At 38.3% G+C, this 20077-nt stretch overlaps 1 protein-coding gene across 1 annotated transcript in view; it reads left to right on the top strand.

The window, feature by feature from the left end:
- The first annotated feature begins 12423 nt into the window (after positions 1–12423).
- LOC126481380 (zinc finger protein 182-like) overlaps positions 12424–20077 on the top strand; it is a 152605-nt gene continuing 144951 nt past the window's right edge. The window contains exon 1 of the mRNA XM_050105093.1: positions 12424–12666. Within this exon, the coding sequence (XP_049961050.1) occupies positions 12572–12666 (95 nt within the window). The 5' untranslated portion in view covers positions 12424–12571. The remainder of the gene's footprint in view (positions 12667–20077) is intronic.

Below are 20077 nucleotides of genomic sequence, written 5' to 3' on the forward strand. Positions count from 1 at the left end.
TTGTATCCATGACTCCCACATCATCTGTTATATCCTCCTTCCATCCCTCATCTCTTCTCATTAACCCACACCACCTGTTCCATTGTATACTCAATGAAACCTCTCCTAATCTCACCAGGGAGAGGTGTCTAGCACTGGTGCTACGTTCTTCTTGTCTTCCAATGCTGTTCTCTCTCCCAGCATCTCCCCTCCCCCCTTTTTTCTCCTTGTTTCTCTCACCGAGTCCACTCGACACATCATCTCACCCTCATTGTGTTACAGTACTGAGACAACACAGCCAGTTTATGTGGGAGAGGGGAGTGTGGTTTTTTGTCATCTTTTTCATTAGTATGCTCAATCTGAGAAGGATCATTGAAAGCTCCTATACCTCCTTACTGCTCAGTATCTTAAACTTAAACTGAAGTATTTCATGTGTGTTGTGTTTGACACTGACTTTTTATTGTTTGTTGCCATTTGATTTCTCATTTTTTATGTGGTTTACCCTATATATCCCTCCAATTTCTTTAATTTTTTAATAATGTTTTGATGGTGAAATCACAGTATTTCAGAGTCTAATGATGCTGTACCTTTTTTTTTAAATCAAGCTTAATGTTTTTTATATGTGGCTGCAGTTTTATTTATGTGACTTAAAATTGCCTTATTAAAATTGTTTTTTTTTTAAGCCATATTATTTTTCTGTTTCTTCTCTTTTTGCTATTAAGAGCCTTACAGATTGCTGTTCTTTTTATTTTCAACCTTGTCACCAACTTCCTGCATAGTTTCTTTGTTTTATTAATAAATTCATTACATATGAGTCTGTGCTAACTGTAATTTAGAAATCTGTGGCAAGCATCCATTTGAGGTGAGGTAAAATTTGGCACATCTGACATGAATGTCATCATTTAGCACAAGTGTGTGTTTTCATGGTGAAAACTTTGCTGTAGAGATAGCTGAATAACAAAATTTGAAAATAGCTTCTTATACAGTCTTATAAATATAACAATATTCTGTTGTTATCATTTTCTTAATTTTCACTCACTTAATGTACTGACATGTCTCATCATTACATTGCATTGTTATGGTAGTCTCATATACTAACAAATGAAACAAAGAAACATCTGTAAAAAATGTCATTGTGACTTTTTATTTATCTTTTTTGTATTAAGTACAACTGAAAATTGCACAGTTGATACAAGATACCAAAAAAAATCCACATGCAATCACTGTGATAATGGGCTCCATTGAACTGATAATACACTCTAAGGGGAAATAAAGTAAGCCCAGGATGACTTGCCATAAAGGGCAACAAAATAGGGCACAGAATACCGTCAACATACCACTCAACATACCACTGCACTGTAAGAGTGCCATGGATGACGACCAAAGGGATCCTGCTATAAGAAGAAAAGATACCTCTGACAATTATTCCTGGTTGTTGCACTGTGTTGCAGGTGACAGTTAAGTTCGTATCCTACCACTGTCTTGAGGTGTCTCCAGCCACGTATTCAGCCTGGAATCTCATTGATTGGAATGGAATTGTCTTCAGTGATGAGTCTAAATTCAAAATGAGCCCTCATGAACAATGAAGATGTGTCTGGAGATGCCCCAAACAGGAGTGGGGTGTCATTTCATTGCAGGACCCCTTTGATTGTCATCCACGGCACTCTTACAGACAGAGGTGTATCAGTGATATTTTATGCTCCATTTTGTTGCCTTTTATGGCAAGCCATGCTGGAATTCATGTCAGCAAGATAATGACCACTCACACACAGCGAGAGTTTGTACTGCTTGTCTTCATACTTCCCAAATACCTTGGCCAGCAATGTCACCAGATCTCTCCCCAGTTGAGACTGTTTGGAGCATTGTGGGCAGGGCCCTCCAACTATCTCTGGATTTTGATGATCTAATGCATAAGTTGGACAGAATATCCCTCAGGAGGACATCCAACAACTCTATCCCTCAATGCCAAATCAAACAACTGCTTGTTTGAGTTGGCATTGGTGAACCAACACGTTATTGATGTTTCAGGTTGTGAAGCTCATTCTCTTGAATAAATCAACCAATTTTTCTAAAATGTAATACTCTGTTTGTCTGTACATGTACATCACATTGACCAATCTCTGTCTCATTCAGTTAATACCTTTTTTTAGAGGGTATATAATTAGTGCACAGATTAAATTAGATAAGATTCAGTTTTCATTCCATAGACCCAAATATGAGAAGATTCTTGTGGGTATGGAACATGTCAGAAACTATAACATAATGATAATTTGTCAGAAGAGTGTCACGATATGTGGAGACATTACAGTAAACTGGAACTGCTAATATTTTCAGAATTAAAACACTGTCAGAATGAAACAGTTATGCACTTTTAATAAATTTATCATACACAAAATACCCAGTCTTGACTGTTGTGACCAAGTGCTGTCAATAGTGAAATTGAACATTTTTACTTAAGCTGCTCTAACAGTCCTGTTAAGATATTCATCTATAGAGTAGAAGGAGTTGCCTATCAAAAAGTCTTTCAAACTGTGTTTAAACTGTGCTTTATCTGAAACCAAGTTTTTATTGGATAGTGGCAAGTGTTCCTGAATATTGGACCTCTTTTCGGACCAAGGTAAGGTATTTTAGGTCTTTACATAGATTGTTCTTATTCTGAGTACTGATATTATGTATTGAGCTATTGATTGAAAATAAGGACATATTATTTGCAACAAATTTCATTAGGGTATAGATATACAGAGGAGCAGTGATTAGAGTATCTACTTCCTCTCTACATGATGATCTTGAATTTGTATCAGAAATGAGTCTTATTGTGTACTTTTGCAGTCTAAAAACTTTTACTCGGTTTGACGAATTACCTCAGAATACGATTCCATATGACATAATAAAATGAAAGTAAGGGAAGTATGCAGATTTTTTATATTTATATCTCCTATATCTGACATCATTTGCATTGCAAATACAGATCTGTTTAAGTGCTTCAGTAATTTTATGGCATGTCCTTCCCAACTGAATTTATTATCAAGTTGTAATCTCATAAATTTAACACCGTCAGCCTCTTCTATCTGCATGTCTTCATATGTTGTACACATGCTGGTGGGAAATCTCTTACAGGTTCTGAACTGCATATAGAGAGTCTGTTCAAAGTTTAATGATAGTGATTTAGCTTTAAACCATTCATTATGTCAGTGAAAATTTGATTAGCAACCATTTCTAAATCTGTACTTGACTAGCTATTTATTGCAATTGTTATTGTCAAGCTCAGTGTAATTTTAAACTTATACAAAAACAAATTTGATTTGTAATGAGTATGATGAAAATTGACAATGACATAGCAAGGGATCTAAAATTTTCACTAATTGTAAGTGGTCCACAAAGATGTTTGTCCACCATAGGTGATGTTCTGTAACAGCATATTCCCAAACTGGTTGGGTCAGTGTACCTGCACCCAAATTCAAATGCATACACTCCTGACTACACTACCCTACTGAGATCTACCAAGGTAAACTACAAAATCTTGGCAAGGAACCATAAACATCATGACTTCCCTGAGCATTAAAGCAATTTACAACCAAAGAACTATGGCAGTTTGTAATGGGTTTTATAACATTTACATTCATTGTGATTTTTTTATTTATCTTAATAGACATCTAATTTCCTGCCTGCAATCAAATTTTGCAAAATTATCATATTTTCGTGTAAAGTGTGCAAAATTTCTGTATTGTTTCCTTTCCCTTTATGTTGGAATATACATTCTAAGACAAAAAACAACACACCATAAAGGAATTATCTGAATAGGATGGAATTCAGTAAATGTGATGTATATGTACAGGCGAACAAATTGTTACAGTTTCAGAAAATTTGGATGATTTATTCAAGAGAAAAAGCTTCACATATTGAGTTAGTCAATGATGCACTGGTCCACCTCTGGCCCTTATGCAAGCAGTTATTCGCCTTGGCACTGTCTGACAGAGATGTTGGATGTCCTGCTGAGGGACATCATGCCAAATTGTCCTATGGGTGCTTTAGATCTTAGAAATCTCAAGATGGTTGGAGGGCCCTCCCTGTCCATAATGCATCAAATGTTCACAATTGGAGAGAGATCCAGCTACCTTGCTGGCCAAATTACGGTTTGGCAGTCACAAAGACAAGCAGTAAAAACCTCCACTGTGTGTGAGCAAGTACTATCTCAGTGAAATGTAAACCCAGGATGGCATGTCCTGAAGAGCAACAAAGCGTGGCATAGAATATTGTCAATGCACTACTGTGCTGTAAGGGTCTCATGGATGAAAACCAAAGTGGTTCTGCTATGAAAAGAAATGGAACCCCAGATCATAACTTTTAGTTGTCAGGCCATATGGCACGCAACAACCAGGTTTGTATCCCTCCACTGTCCGAGGCATCCAGGCACATCTTTGCTGGTCATCTGGGATCGGTTCAAAGTCAAACTCGTCACTCAATACAATACAGTCAATGAGATTCCACACCAAAGACATATCTGGAGATGCCACAGATAGCAGCAGGACACCAACCTGACTGTCGCCCACCTATGGCCCGACAACCCCGAGTGATGGTCTGGGCTGCCATTTCTTTTCATTGTTGTCATCCATAGCACTCTTACAGAGCAGTGATATGTCAATGATATTCTATGCCCTGTTTTATTACCCTTCATAGCATGTTATCTTGTGCTTACATTTCAGCAAGATAATGCCTGCCCGTGCTAGATGAGAGTTTCTACTTCTTGTCAAACCCTGCTTTGGCCAGCAAGGTCACTGGATCTCTCCCCAAATCTAAAGATTTGGAGCATTAAAGGTATGGCCCTTCAATCAGTTCAGGATCTTGACGATCTAATGTGCCAATTGGACATAATTTGGCATGATATGCCTCAGGAGGACATCCAACAATTCAACCAATCAATGCAAAGCTGAATAACTGCTTGCATGAGGGCCAGAGGTGGACCTATCCATTATTGACTTGCACAGTTTGTGAAGCTCTTTCTCTTGAATAAATCATCCGTTTTTTCTGAATTTCTCATCATTTGTTGTCTGTATATGTACATCACATCTACCAATTTCCATCCTATTTGGATAATTCTTTCATGATTGAGCAAATAATATTCGAGCCATCCAATGATAACTTGGCAGCCGTTACTTGTTCCAGGAGTATAAAATGAATGTATGATTAAAAAAAAAAATTAGAAGTTGAACCCCTCCACACTGCCAGTTGCTTGCTACAGTTTCCCTGTCATGTACAGAATTAGGAACCAACTATAAGGTTCACTGGATGTGTGGCTGGTATGTTACCCATGCATTTGGGTCCATATTCCCATAAAAAATAATCCTATCTATGGCATAGTGAACTAAGTAAGAGAAAAAGCACAACGGCTGAGGGAAAAGTAAATTGGTTGCGTGTGGAGAATATTTTGGCCACGGAGTTAGCGTTTGTTCAGTAGTGCAGTCTTTGTGTGAACAGAGCTTTGTTGCCCTTGTTGATATTTACCTTAACTTGTCTCTTCTCCAGAAAAGTGTCAACAGTTCTGAGTGCTTTCAGTAGGTGTCATTTGTTCATTGATGGTTGCCAGTATTTTGCCTTGATGGCTGTGTGATACACATAGATAGCTACAATTGTGTTATGTGTTGCTGGAAGCTCATTAATTTAGGGGTAGTTCGTTGATGTACTACAGCTCACACACCCTATACTGATGTACAAGTGTATGAGATGCATAAGTCATCAAGGAACCCAGTGTTGTTCAGTTTGCAGATGAGACCATTGTGCTAAATATGTTCAAGGCCTTTCTCACTATCCAGAAAAAATGCCTCTGTGGCTTGGTTGGTGTTGAACGCAAGTGCTATGTGGAATCATTGTGTTATATTTTCTGAATCTGAATTACTCTGGTCTGGGAGTGTTGTTGCAGTATCTAGCGAGCTGTTTCCTAATTATTTTCTTCACTACTCTGCTGGAGAATTTAGCAGGCTTGTAACATATAATTCCCTAGCCACATTTCATACTTTCCATGTGGCTATTGTGTATGCCCGAGCCACTTTTCAGTGTCCAGAGGAGGAAGTTTTTCCAACCTTAAGATGAAGGGTTGGTTTTTCTTTAATCCTCCTAAATGGGTTGTATTTTTCCATGATGCCAGGTGTTTTGCAGGACTAATCGGAAATTCTTCCTCTGAAAGTCCTAACAGGGAGCAGTTATTCGGAGTAGGAAATGGCCAATCGAAATGCCTGCATTCAACCACAGAAGCTGTTCTGCTGTTGCAGAAATTATCTTCAAAGTTGCTAGTGGCTGGTTGGAGGTAGTGTATGAACTGTCAGTAATGTGCATATTCAAGTCCAATGGTCAGAACGCAAAATTTTATTGATACTAATCAGATAACTACATGACTTTCAATTATAGACTTCAAAGTACCGAGAAGTTTACCCTTTATCATGGGTCAAAGCAAGCTTGGAAACCTATATTTAAACCGATTTACATAATGTAGCAGTTCAGAGAATTTATCTGGTTTTGCCAATAAATGTTTCTGAGTGAAGATACAGAGCAGCATATCGTGTAATTTATCTCGTACACTGCACATAGCTATGACTGCATGATTTGTGGTTGCAAATGGAACTTCGCATGATGTAATGGGAGCTTCAGGGGTATATGAAATGAAAATTTCAGGCTGGCTGGTCTTTATAATTCTAAAAAGGGAGCTCTCTTCCCAAGGCTTCTTGAACATTAAGACCACGGCCACTTCACAAAAGGCTGGGAACAGTTGGTGTTGGAGGATAGCATTCATGACATGCTAATGATCTGTCTGTGACCCCCTTGAGCACTTGTCTTTGAATTCCATCTGGAGCAGGAGCTTTTCTAGGAGCAGTGTTTTTAATATCTCATGTGATTTAAAGTGCTTTGATGTCTAACGCTTTCATGGGTTTACTGGGCAGTGAGGCATACTACCATCTGGTGTTTATCACATGTGAATGTCAGTAAAATGAAGGGTCCACATTTGGTCTATAATATTCTGTTAGTGTGCCTCAGTTCCACCTTCCCTTGGGAGGAGCAGACTGATCCATTGGGTCCTTGTGACACGTGATTGTAGTGTTCCTCCCTGGTGAAGTGATTTGACAGTTTACACACACCTTGCCTGGAGGTGTGTTTCTGGCCTCATTGAATGCACCTATGTGCTTGATATTTTTATGCGTTTTTAAACTGTAGTTTATACAGTGGGCACCTGGTGCATTACAAATACCTTCCAAATTGATTTCTCAAGATGATAAGGTCCAGATCTCCTACGCCAGGAGCGCTGAAGGATGTGGTGTTATTACTCAAACTGAGATTCTCATAACATCCTGGATGACAGTGGTAAGCAAATATATGACTTGATCTTTATAACTTGTATTCGTGTGCTTCTGTGATATTGGTACAATTACAAATTAATGCCTTGAATGATGCTCAGTTTGAGAGTTTGTAGAGAGATGCAAACTATCCTGCATATGGCTACTTAACAATTTAAAAAACCACTACTAAGTGAAGAATCTAGGAATACACAACAACTCCTTACATATTGCTCCCTAAAGGATGGTGGTGACAATGTTAGACTAATTACAGCATGCAAAGAGGCATTTATGCAATCATCCTTCCCTTACTCCTCACACAAATCGAATGGGAAGAAGTCTCTGCCACAAATTTCTACATCTACACCTGTACTCTGCAAACCACTGTGAAGTACGTATGCCATCCATCACAATATATTGGGACCATCACCATTATGGACCTTCTTGTCTCGACATCCTGACAAGACGTAATTCTGACCCTATTTTGCAAAATATTGTTAAGAGCTTGGTGCAAGTACTGAAGTTACGCTATCTGTTAGCACAACATGTAAATGCAGCCTCTGTTAGTTTTATTTATTTCCATAGATTTTGACAATGCAAGCATCTTCCAGATCTAGCCATCATTCAAGAAAATACCAGACTTCTCCAGTAGTACAAGGCTAGAACTATTTCAGCAGTGCCTTGCAGAGGAATCGGGCAGTTCCCACTTGAACAGCAATCCAATAAGACAATTCTTTCTAAATGTGATATGAACAATGAGTGCAAGTTAGCAATATTTGCAGTACTGCCAGTATATAGGGTGTGAAGTGTATAGTGACGTGTACTTTGACTAAAGTCTTATTGTCGACTGTTTATGAAAGACATAGCTAAAGCGCTGCGCGGGATTAGCCGAGCGGTCTAAGGCACTGCAGTCATGGACTGTGAGGCTGGTCCCGGCAGAGTAGTGAAGTTTAAAGATATTTTGATTTTCAATCAATCATTCGACAAAAAAGGGATATGCACTATCAACAGCCAGCAAGGCCAAGGATACATCCGAATTATCTACACATCCAGAGCACTATCAGCTATTGCACATCCCTATTTTACCCAAGACCAATTGCTGACCTTGCTTGAGCTCAGTTTTTTTTTTTTTTTTTAATGTAAGTGCTACCATTTATTGTTTTTGTGCTGTTATGATAGTTTCTAACTAGGGATAAGTTTGTAATGAGAAAGAAGAAGAAAATCAATTTTGATTTTTCCGTTATGGTAAGATAAAAGTAATATGTATGCACTACTATAATAGTCTAATAACCTATCCGTATCAGTTAAATGTTCTCACTGGAGTCGTTATCTGAGACTGATAGAACTTCGGGGTTGCAACAGTCTTTCACAACGCAGCAAATTAGTAAATATCGTAACAAATAACTTAAATTCAGTCCATAAAAATACACTTGGATTTGGCTGTGTCATCCAAAAATTGCCTTGATCAACAAAAATATCGCCCAAATGGCAATGGTTGGATTTCATTAAAAATTTTCTCAATATTCTATCACTAGTTGCCGAAATGGCAAAACTTCACCAAATCTGGTCACCTGGCAGTACTCAGTTACAAAAACCAGTTCTGAAACAGAATGATGGGGAGAGATTTGTGGTGGACAAGGTATGCAATGATAGCTTATTCTATAGTTTATTTGCTTCTAAGAGATTTTTTTCAGCGAGGTGCTTGAATTCGTCCGAGCCAGCAGGGCCCTCCCCTCCCACCTCCTTCCATCCAAAATATGTTTACACTCTTGTAATACTATAATAAATGAAGCCAACAATTCCATGCACACTTCAATCATAGAATATGCATGCAGTCACGTACTAACAAATGCCTAAACATGCACAATTGAAGGAAAAACAAGCAATGTCAGAATTCAATCTTTTGTTGTTGTGTTGCATTTTATTTTATTTTAAAACCATGCACATCAATAAGTTTTTTCCAAACTCTCCACTGACTTCTGGTAACTCTGCATGCTGAGCTAGCAATCCCTGAATTCAGGAGGGGAGGTGTTTGAATCCATCCGCCAGCAGCCATGGAAATGATTTTCAGTGGTTTACCATTTTCAGTTCAGGCAAATGCTGAGGTTGGTCCCTTACTATAGGCTACAGCCAATTAGTTCTGAGCACCTCCATTTCCTAACAGATTTCAGTTCCCTTAAAGATAAAGCCCCTCTACTTAAATGAAAAGAGCTGCATTGAAGGTGAGCCGAGCATCTCTTGGGAGACTCTTAGCACTAAAAGCCGTATGATAAATAAATAATAATCCAGATGTTCCTCATTTAGGCTCCTGCATTTGTCTGCTGGGATATACTTTAATGCAGAAAATTATCTTTCTTACAGTGCAATAAGTGACAGATGCATATTTAAATGAGGAAATGTGGGAAAATGTACGGTTGAATAATTCCAGATCCTCTGCATTTTCGCCGCTAAAAATTATCTCGCTTCTCTGTCTAACAGAGCTCTCTCTGTTCCAAAAGCCCTGTCGGTAATAATCACGGTGTGCGTTCCTGATCACTTCCTCAGTTCAATTCCATGCTGAAACGAAAGTTTGTAAAATAACCTTGGATGGTGAAAGGAGACTGGAGTATGACTGCTTCTAAGTCGTTTGCCTATATACACCACTCCTAATTAACGAGTTTATGTCTCCGCTTGGTGAAAACTCCAAGATCAATATCGAATAAAATGATTTATTGGTCTTTATGGAAATTTTCTGAATAAATGAAAAACAGGAGTCTTTGTATGATCCTCTTTAACAAATCTTTCAACCCCTTTGACAAAATCCCGCCTACGTCCTTGTGTTTACCGTCTAATAAACTTATCATAGGTTACGAAAATGCCTAAGGACGGATAGAGAAAGTGCCACTTTTAGGATGATTACACTAGAGAGTGGTCTTTTGTCAAGGAAGGTCGTACGGACCAGGAAGCGTTGTGAGAGATTTGTAGCTTTTTCCATCTCAGTAACTCACGTAGATATGGCAGAAGTGAGGCGTCACATTTCTACGAAAAATCATACAAACAGATTCGCGTTAGGGCATCGACTTCAAACGCTATTTCTACAGTAATGATTAATGCAATTTCCCTTGAACATTTGCTCGTTGCTGCTGCAGAACTAACAACAGTTAATAAAGTCGTCAAGCATCATTAATCCTGCAGTTCTCTTGACTTTACCGTGAAATTGCATGCCTCAATGTATTCTGAGTCCAAATTTGCCGCAAAGCAGTCAACACCCAGGACCAAAGCTACAACAATTGTTAAAAAAATATTCTCGCACCACATTATGCTTCCGAATAGGTAAAACAATTGCAAGAAGTTTCATTTTACGGCATAGGTACCGTCGCATCGAGCTACAAGGCTGAAAAGATATTTTCTTTAGTTCTCCAGTACTTTACTGAAACTGACGGAATCCAATGGAAGCAACTGAAATTTGACTCGCTGAATAACGAAACACTGGAGACAAATTGCAAAGTTTTGTCTCGACACTTTAAGGCAATTACAAATTCAATTAGATAAATTAGTCGCTTTTTGTGGAGACAATACCAATACCAACTTCGGAGGGCTTCATCGACGCAGAATGTGTTTCACCAAATTAAGGAAGAACTAGGAAAAACTGTTGACGGAATTGGATGCCCTGCCCATATTCTCCACAACATTATACCAATATAAAGTCTCAACTGTCGACATTGAAATAATAGTCATGAAAATATTCAATTATTTTTCAATATAATCGGCAAGGACACAGAAGCTGAAAGAGTTCTGTTTATTCGCTAATGTCAATCATCAGACTCTACCTCACTCTAAAACAAGATGGCTATTTTTAGTGCCCACAGTTGAGATTCTTAAGCTTTGGATTCGATTAAAACAATTTTTTTAAGAAGACAGGTCATCTAAATTAATTTCAGATTTTTTTTCAGTAATCTGGTCAGTGAAATTTACTTCGTGTTCATGTAGTCAACCTTGGCTCTGTTTGAAAAAAATATATAAAAAGCGCGGAGGAAAAAAAAAATCTCGAGAACTGAAATATGAGACAATGGCTTTCTATATCACAGCGTGTGATTACTTAGAGAAATGGATTATTTCATTTAACAGATGTCAAGCATTTGATTGGATGACGCTATCTGAAGCCACAAATTGGGTGATGATTGCAAACACTATTATATACCCGACTTAAAATTATGTGAAGATTTCAGGCGATAACTGTTTTCAGGAATATAGTTATCTAAACAGCTTTTCAGAAATTTAAGCGTGACTCGGAAGAATGGAAGCCTAAAACACTCCGTGGAAGGAAACAGAAAATCCTGAACGCAGATACCAACTGCTAAAATTATGCGAGTACGTGTTTTCTATTGCCTCACACAACGCCACTGTGGAACGAATATTTTCCCTGATGTCGGCCAAGTGGATTGATGAAAGAAATCGGCTGCTGCCCGGGGACTGTGGAATCAATCTTACTGTACTACATTAAATACAAGCTAACTTGCTTGGAGTTTTATAAATACCTAAAAGGAAAAAAAAAGACTTGCTGAAAAACGAGAAATATACCGGAAAATATAGTGTACCAACTACTTCTGCCGCAACGAGTTCCATGTAATTATGTTCTAATAGACAGTAATTACATTAAATAAATTTTTTCTCTATGTCTACAATGTCTACACCCCTATCTCAGAAAGTCCCGACGAGGTACCAACTAGATATGGCAAACCACATGTGAAGGGCAGTAGTCTGCAAGAGTATATGAAAGATGTAGAAACAGCATCCGGCGTGGTTCTACTACGTTCTATATTTTTTATTACGTGTGCAGAAGAGTGGGTCGAGTTCGTGCTTTCACTCAGCCCGAAAACGATAACGTTTCGTCTAAGTGGAGTACTGTTGCACTATATTATCGCAAAGACAACAATGTGTGACAATTTAATCTTTCCATAACATTACACTATGACGTTACAGGGTAAACAAATGAACTTACAAAAACAGTGGACCGTGGATGAGGAAGCTTGAAACCTTTATATTACGAAATATGTCCAAATAGGAGTAACACATGTTGCTGACTCTATCCCTGAAAGCTGCAGACAGCATCACTGTAAAATTTGTGGAATCCTTACGATTGGCTACACTGCATACTAATACACTTCAGTACTAAGTGACGGTTAGCAGAAGCACCGGTAAATGAGGCGCGTAATATTAAAATATCGGTATATATTCTTTTCAGTGTGTGTGGTTTCGATAACACGGTTTCATTAAAATTCTCACATGAGATGAGCAATAGAAGGTGTGCTGCGAAAACATGCTTTAATTCACAGAAGAGCCGACCTAACCTCAAATTCTTTACGTTTCCTAAAGATGAAGCACTGTAAGTACCCTAATACATATAAATTCCTAGCATATTTTACGTGAAACATATCGATATGTTTCCACCAATTGTACAAGGCGTATTGTTATGTGATCAAAGAATCTGTTTTTTAAAAAATGCGCGAGATGAACCTAATCTCGTCAAATGTGTGCGTACACCTTCATGTTGTCAGGCCGAAAACTCAAATGATGCAAACAGCAAAGATCTTTTAAGTGTTTGGCGTATTTTTAAATAACTTACCAATGCAGATACTGACAGACGTAGATACAGTATAAGACAACACAACCGATAATCATTAATAGATGCGAAATGTAGATATTCTGAGAGACATAAGATAAATATACATTTCTGATCATACGGGTGTTATGTCAAGATATCAGTCGGAAACAATTATTTTAGTGGCTATTGCGAGGTACTTTGGAAATTCTGTGGTGGGCACAGAGCTACAATGCGAAAATTAGCAACAGTGTTTGTTGTAGTGGGAGTGTTTACACACACACACACACGGAACATCACGGGAGAGTCCGAAAATAATACAGTTTCTCGTGTCGATTGATTATCTGTAATTGTCTGCAGTTTATGACCTCCCAGTTAGTTCGGAACTCTGTTCCAAATCCTGTAGTTACTAGTCGGAAATATAATTGTGACCATGGCCAACTAGCAGTGTCATTTTGTTTAATGCGTGGTCATTCCCATGCTGAGACACTGTTTTAACCCACGAGCAGTTGTGTCAGGTTTTGTAACATAACTAGTTGTATGGTTGACTGTCAACCTGCCATCGCGTTCTGTAGGGACACGAAAAATACACTGCCTTAATATGTTTGTGATTGAAAAATATTAGGCCTAACTTGATATCGTTTTTTACATATGTAAACATATATTTTAATGTTTGAACTTCATTTCTTCTTTTCTTATAGGTAGTTACAAAACCTGATAAAAGTACCCTACCATTTTATTTAGCAACAGATGTCTAACACACACAATAATCACACATTACACTTGGTCCATGTTTACTTTGTTGTGCATATTAGTTCTACAGCATTATTGTATCATATTCTGGTGATTTATTCTGTGTGTTGCTATTGTTATGTATACAAAAATTTTGTTCCTTCATCTCATCCACAGTGTTACATGCACACTTGACACAGACAATGGAAGAACACTTTCTGCACACAAACAACTTAAGACTGACAAAAAAATCGTGGTAACAACATTCTTTTTTCTGCTCCACACAATGCAGCGACTCTTCTTTTTGTATGAAGACTCTTCCAGGTGTCTATGTTCTTCCAATTTATAAGGTGCCAAAAATATTTTTAGGTCATTTGGAAGTGTAGGAGTGTGGGATGTTGTTACTAAATGAGCTTTCGTAAGTTGCTGAGACACCTGTTCAAAAATATCCTTATTGGTTTATTTGGAATTCCACATTGAACTGAAACAATATTTGTGCACCTATGCCAGCTATATATAGTGAAGCTAACCATACAGCCATTGTCCGTCTTGCAGTTAGACTAGCCACAGAGTATTTACTGCACATCTGGTCGACTATGTCAACCCTTCCCATTGCCACATTGTAGTCATTCAAGTAGTGAGGACCCAATGTTTCCTGGGTTTCAGTGGTAGGAATTGTGGGATTTCCGTTTTATTTCTTTCTCAGAGTTCAATGCAAATGATGTGTTTCAGCAAAAGTGAGATTGTCAATGGATAACTACATTGTCAATGGATAACTACATTACCAGTTTTCAAAAGTGATATTCTGATAGGATCCATTCATAGTTCCTGCCAGTCGATGCTTAATATATATCATATCATTTACTTGACACCTTGTAAGGGCCATCTGGTTGTTTTCCACAATATAATCCAACTCATGGTGTGTAGAAATTTTGACATCAAAAATAGGAGAGAATATCAAACCTCCCTTGGCTAGTTTGTTTGGTATGTTTCCAATGGACGAACAGACATGTTCCGCTACAAGGTTTCAGCATCTCATCTATGGTTGCAAACTCTCCTGCACTTTAGTTTTCATTACAATTTGTAACAAATGTACCCAAATATGACCTGATTGCTGATAATTCATCTTTTTCATGCCTCTGTGTGCTTGTCACTTTATCATCACATCCCACACTTCTGTGGAGAAATAAGGACCGTCTGTGTAACATACAAGCTCTGAGAGTTATCATACCATAATTACTCCAAAGTTTTTCAACAATTGTTTTATTTCCACCCCTCAAGCCAGTCAAATTACGGGTTCCAGTATGAGCACAGATCTCTTCCATTGGACTCTCCTTTACAACCCTCTCTCTAAAATAGTTGTTTGGTATATTGTGTTTCTAATATGCATGTTGGTGTATTCCACTAATGAATCAATCATGTCCTCACTAGTAATCTGGTTGAACACCGTCACTTCCTATGTAATATCCTTCGCTGACCTCTTTGGGCCAGGAAGGATTTTTATTATATTTTTTGAGGGCATTTTTGCTGTTTTGGCTATAACACTCTCCTTGGGCCACTTATTTGTGCCATCTTTACAGACAAAAGACCTACAAATAAAATCCAAATCGTCACACCATCATCTCATAATGTTGCATATCCTCTTCTTCAGATGCAATATATAAACAGAATAACCTTGACTTGGGCGGAGCTTGTGTAATATGCATTTCTGCCACTAGGTTTGTATAGTGCAACTCATTGCCAGTTCAGTGCCACCTGTCTTGTCTATCTGGCTTAGTCGTTTCATCTGCAGTGATTGTTTCTGCTAGCGCTGATTTGTTCTGGTTTCATTTTTTCTGATGGCAAGTTTAAACAAACAACTTGCAGCTGTGAAGTTTTGTTTTCTTCTCAGTAAAAATGTTGCTGAAACTGTTTTAATATTGAAAACAACAAGATGATGCTATGGGAAAAACTCAAATGTGCAAGTGGTTTGCTTGATTTAAAAATGGCAACATGTCAATTGATGACGAACCTTGTTCTGGACGTCCTTCACCTGCCCGAATTGACAAAAATATTGAAAATAAATTGAGAGCTTGTGCTCGCAGACCGTCAACGGACAATTGATCAACTGTCAGACACTAGCGGGTTGCAGTACTCATCAAAAGAGACCCCTTTTGTGGCAGACAGGAGACTAGTTCTTCCGTCATGACGATGCACCTGCACACACAGTCATCTCTGTTAGACAGTTTTTGGCTAAAAATGGCATGGTTCTGCTGTTCCGTGAACCTTACTCTCCTGATCTGGCTCCATGCGACTATTTCGTATTTCCACGCATGAAAAGGGCACCAATTTGACATCACTGAAAAAGTTAAGAAAAGAATGAGGGAGGAACCATCAGCCATTTCTACAGATGACTACAAAAATGTTTCAAACAGCGGGAGCACTGTTGGGACAAATGTATTAGCTGTAATGAAGAGTATTTTGAAGGGAATTTGAAAATATGTTGCTTTTAAAAATAATTCTGTATTTTTTTCTCTTTTTGGCACCCGCATGTATATGTGTGTTTCCCTCTAAAGAACCCACTTCTGTTTCTGATTCACTGTTGTGAATGCTAACTCATATTTATTCTTACTCCATCAGATCAGTCACATACAGAATATTTGCTGTCATCAGATTCATCATTTAAAAGCTTTTATATGAAGAAACTTCCTGGCAGATTAAAACTGTGTGCCGGACCGAGACTCGAACTCCAGACCTTTGCCTTTTGCGGGCGAGTGCTCTAACAATTGAGCTACCCCAGCAAGACTCATGACCCATCCTCACAGATTCAATGCTGCCAGTACCTCATACCCTTTAGCTTTGAAATTTCCTCATTTGAGAGCCCTTTTTCAGAAACAAGCTCTAGAAGTGCAAACATAAATGAAACTTATTTGATAATGAAAGATTTTAACCCATAAAAATGATCGTATAAATAATTAATATTAAATAATTTTACTTACCTTACCAGTCGTGTGGTTGACTCTGTATACCAAACAGAGCATGGACAAAAATAAACAGCAATTATTGACAATGCTTTCCCACTTAAACTCCAGCAACAACACAGATGATTAACTGTGGTCCAGCTTGAGGATAGGTATAATCGCCAGCAGTTCCACAACGAGAAATCAGAATTCAGAACAAAACATTGAACTCTGCCTGAATCAGTCAACCCACACAACTGCTCGAGGGTTAAACTAGCTTCTGCTGATTTCTACACTGGTATTTTGATGCTGTCAACTCATAATGTTCTGTATGAATTTCATTTGTGACTAACTGAATAATAAGTCAGAATGAAGTCAAACACAGATAAACTAATTTCACCACATTTTGCACTGATGAGTGGAGCTCACTGTGTTGACCTGTAGGAAAGAGTGCTGTCTTATTTCGTGAACTTTCATCACTTGTCATATAGTGGAAGTACATTCTACGGTAATACAGCTCACATAAATAAAATGCTTATTCAACACGGGATAGAAATAAAAATATTGTGTGAAGTAATTAACTGTGGATCTTAAAGGAAAGAGGCTGTTACATCCATTCCTCCATTCATTTTCTGCATCATATTCAAGCTCAACAGAGCTGTAACAACAGGAGGAATAATAAATGAAATATTGTAGAGTACTGTTGATTGGTTCTTAGTAAATAGTGTTATCATCTGAATCAAGAAAAGTGCAGTTCATTCAATTTTCTATAAGACAAGCGAGAGCATCATCAATGATCTTACAGTAGGCTACATGGGGAAGGAAATATGTAAAACTTATTTTTCAAAATTCCTGAATGTGCATAAGATTTGGACTTACATTAGGACTAAAATACAGTTCTGGAGTCCCTAGTTGTTACACAGCATTGTAAAGTTGCAATTTGTTTCTTGTTTCTGTTGCTCGTAGCCTGATGGGTGACAGTATTGGGAGTAATGTTAATATTCAGACACAGTGAAGTCTAACCAAGGCTCCAGGGGTAGACAACATTCCGTTAGATCTACTGATAGCCTTCGAAGAGCCGGCCGTTATGAAACTCTTCCATCTGGTGAGCAAGATTATGAGACAGGCGAAATACTCTCAAATTTCAAGAAGAATATAATTCCAGTTCCAAAGAAATCAGGTGCTGATGTGTGGGAATTACCAAACTATCATTTTAATAAGTCATGTTTGCAAAATACTAACAAGCATTCTTTACTGGAGGATGGAAGAACTGGTAGGAGCCGACCTTGGGGAAGACCAGTTTGGATTCTGGAGAAATGTAGGAACACGCGAGCAATACTGGCTCTGACTTCTTATAGAAGATAGGTTAAGGAAAGAGAAACATGTTTATAACATATGTTATTTAATCTGTATATCGAGCAAGCTAAACAAAGAAAAATTTGGATTAGGAATTAAAGTCCTTTGAAAAGAAATAAAAAACTTTGAGGTTTGCCAATGACATTGGAATTCTGTCAGAGACAGCAAAGGACTTGGAAGAATAGTTGAATGGATTGGACAGTGTCTTGAAAGGAGAATATAAAATCAACATCGACAAAATCAGAACAAGGCTAATGGAATGTAGTCGAATTAAGTCAGGTGGTGCAGAAGGAATTAGATTAGGAAATGAGACACTTAAAGTGGCAGTTGAGTTTTACTGTTTGGGCAGCAAAATAGCTGTTAATGGCCGAAGTAGAGAGGATATAAAATGTAGACGCTGATGTCACAATAAAAGCGTTTCTGAAGAAGAGAGGTTTGTTAACACAGGGTATAGATTTAAGTATCAGGAAGTCTTTTCTGATAGTATTTGTTTAGAGTTTAGCCATGTATGGAAGTGAAACATGGACGATAAATAATTTAGACAGATAGAGAATAGAAGCTTTCGAAATGTGATGCTATAGAAGAATGCTGAAGATTAAATGGGCAGATCATGTAAGTAATGAGAAGGTATTGAATAGAAATGTGGTGAAGAGAAATCTGTGGCACAGCCTGACTACAAGAAGGGATCGGTTGATAGGACATAATGTGAGGCATCAAGGAATCACCAATTTCATACTGGAAGAATGTGGGAGGGGGGACCTTGCACAGGGTAGAGTAGCATGGAGAGCTGCATCAGACCAGTCATTAGTCTGAAAACAACCACAACATAATTTTTTTACTTTGTGGCATCATAACTTAATTCTTCACAAAACAAACAAAAATCATAACCAAGTATTATATTATGTGCCCTGCAAATAATAGAATATAGCTTATTGACGTAACTTACAAAAGTTCTTTAATAATACAATTTAAATATAACATGAGCCTATTTTTATATTTAATATTTGGACACTTTATCAGAACTACAATGTGCCAAAGAAACTGGTATAGGCATGCGTATCCAAATACAGAGACATGTAAACAGGTAGAATATGGCACTGCAGTCGACAGTGGCTATATAAGATGATAAGCATCTGGCACAGTTGTTAGATTGATTACTCCTGTTAAAATCGTAGGTTATCAAGATTTAAGTGAGTTTGAATGTGTTGTTATAGTCGGTGCACGTGTGATGGGACACACCATCTGCTAGATTGCAGTGAAGTGGGGATTTTCCCATATGACCATTACATGAGCGTACCTTGAATATCACTAATCCGGTAAAACATCAAATCTCTGACATCACTGTGGATGGAAAATGTTCCTGCAAGAATGGGAATGAAGACGAGTGAAGAGAATTGTTCAATGTGACAGAAGTGCAGCCTTCCGTAAATTGCTGCAGAGTTCAATGCTGGGCCATAAACAAATGTCTTGTGTGAACAATTCATCAAAAGGCATCAATATGGGCTTTTGGAGCTGAAGGTCCACTTATGTATCCTTGATGACTGTACCCTGGCCTCGGCCCGACAACAGAGACATTGGACTGTTGATGACTGGAAACTTGTTGCCTGGTTGGACGAGTCTCGTTTCAAAATTGTGTCGAACAGATGGACATGAACGGGTATGGAGACAACCTTACGAATCCATGGACCCTCCATGTCAGTGGGAGACTGTTTGAGTTGATGGAGGCTCTGTAATGGTGTGGGGCCTGTGCAGTTGGAGTGATATGGGACCCCTAATATGTCTAGATACGACTCTGATAGGTGACACGTATGTAAGCATCCTGTCTGATCACCTGCTTCCATTCATATCCAATGTGTATTCCGACGTACTTGGGCAATTCCAGCAGGACAATGCGGTTCCCCTCACATCCAGCATTGCTACAGAATCGCTCCAGAAACACTCTTCTGAGTTTAAACACTTCCACTGGCCACCAAACTCTTCACACATTAACCTTATTGAGCATATCTGGGATGCCTTGCAACATGATGTGCAGAAGAGATCTCGACTCCCTCATACTCTTACGGACTCGTGGTGTCAATTCCCTCCAGCACTACTTCCGACATTAGTCGAGTCCATGCCATGTCGTGTTGCGGCACTTCTGCGTGCTTGTGAGGGCCTACACAATATTA

The sequence above is a fragment of the Schistocerca serialis genome, chromosome 5, assembly GCF_023864345.2.
Source record: "Schistocerca serialis cubense isolate TAMUIC-IGC-003099 chromosome 5, iqSchSeri2.2, whole genome shotgun sequence".
In the NCBI taxonomy this organism is placed as follows: Eukaryota; Metazoa; Arthropoda; class Insecta; order Orthoptera; family Acrididae; genus Schistocerca; species Schistocerca serialis.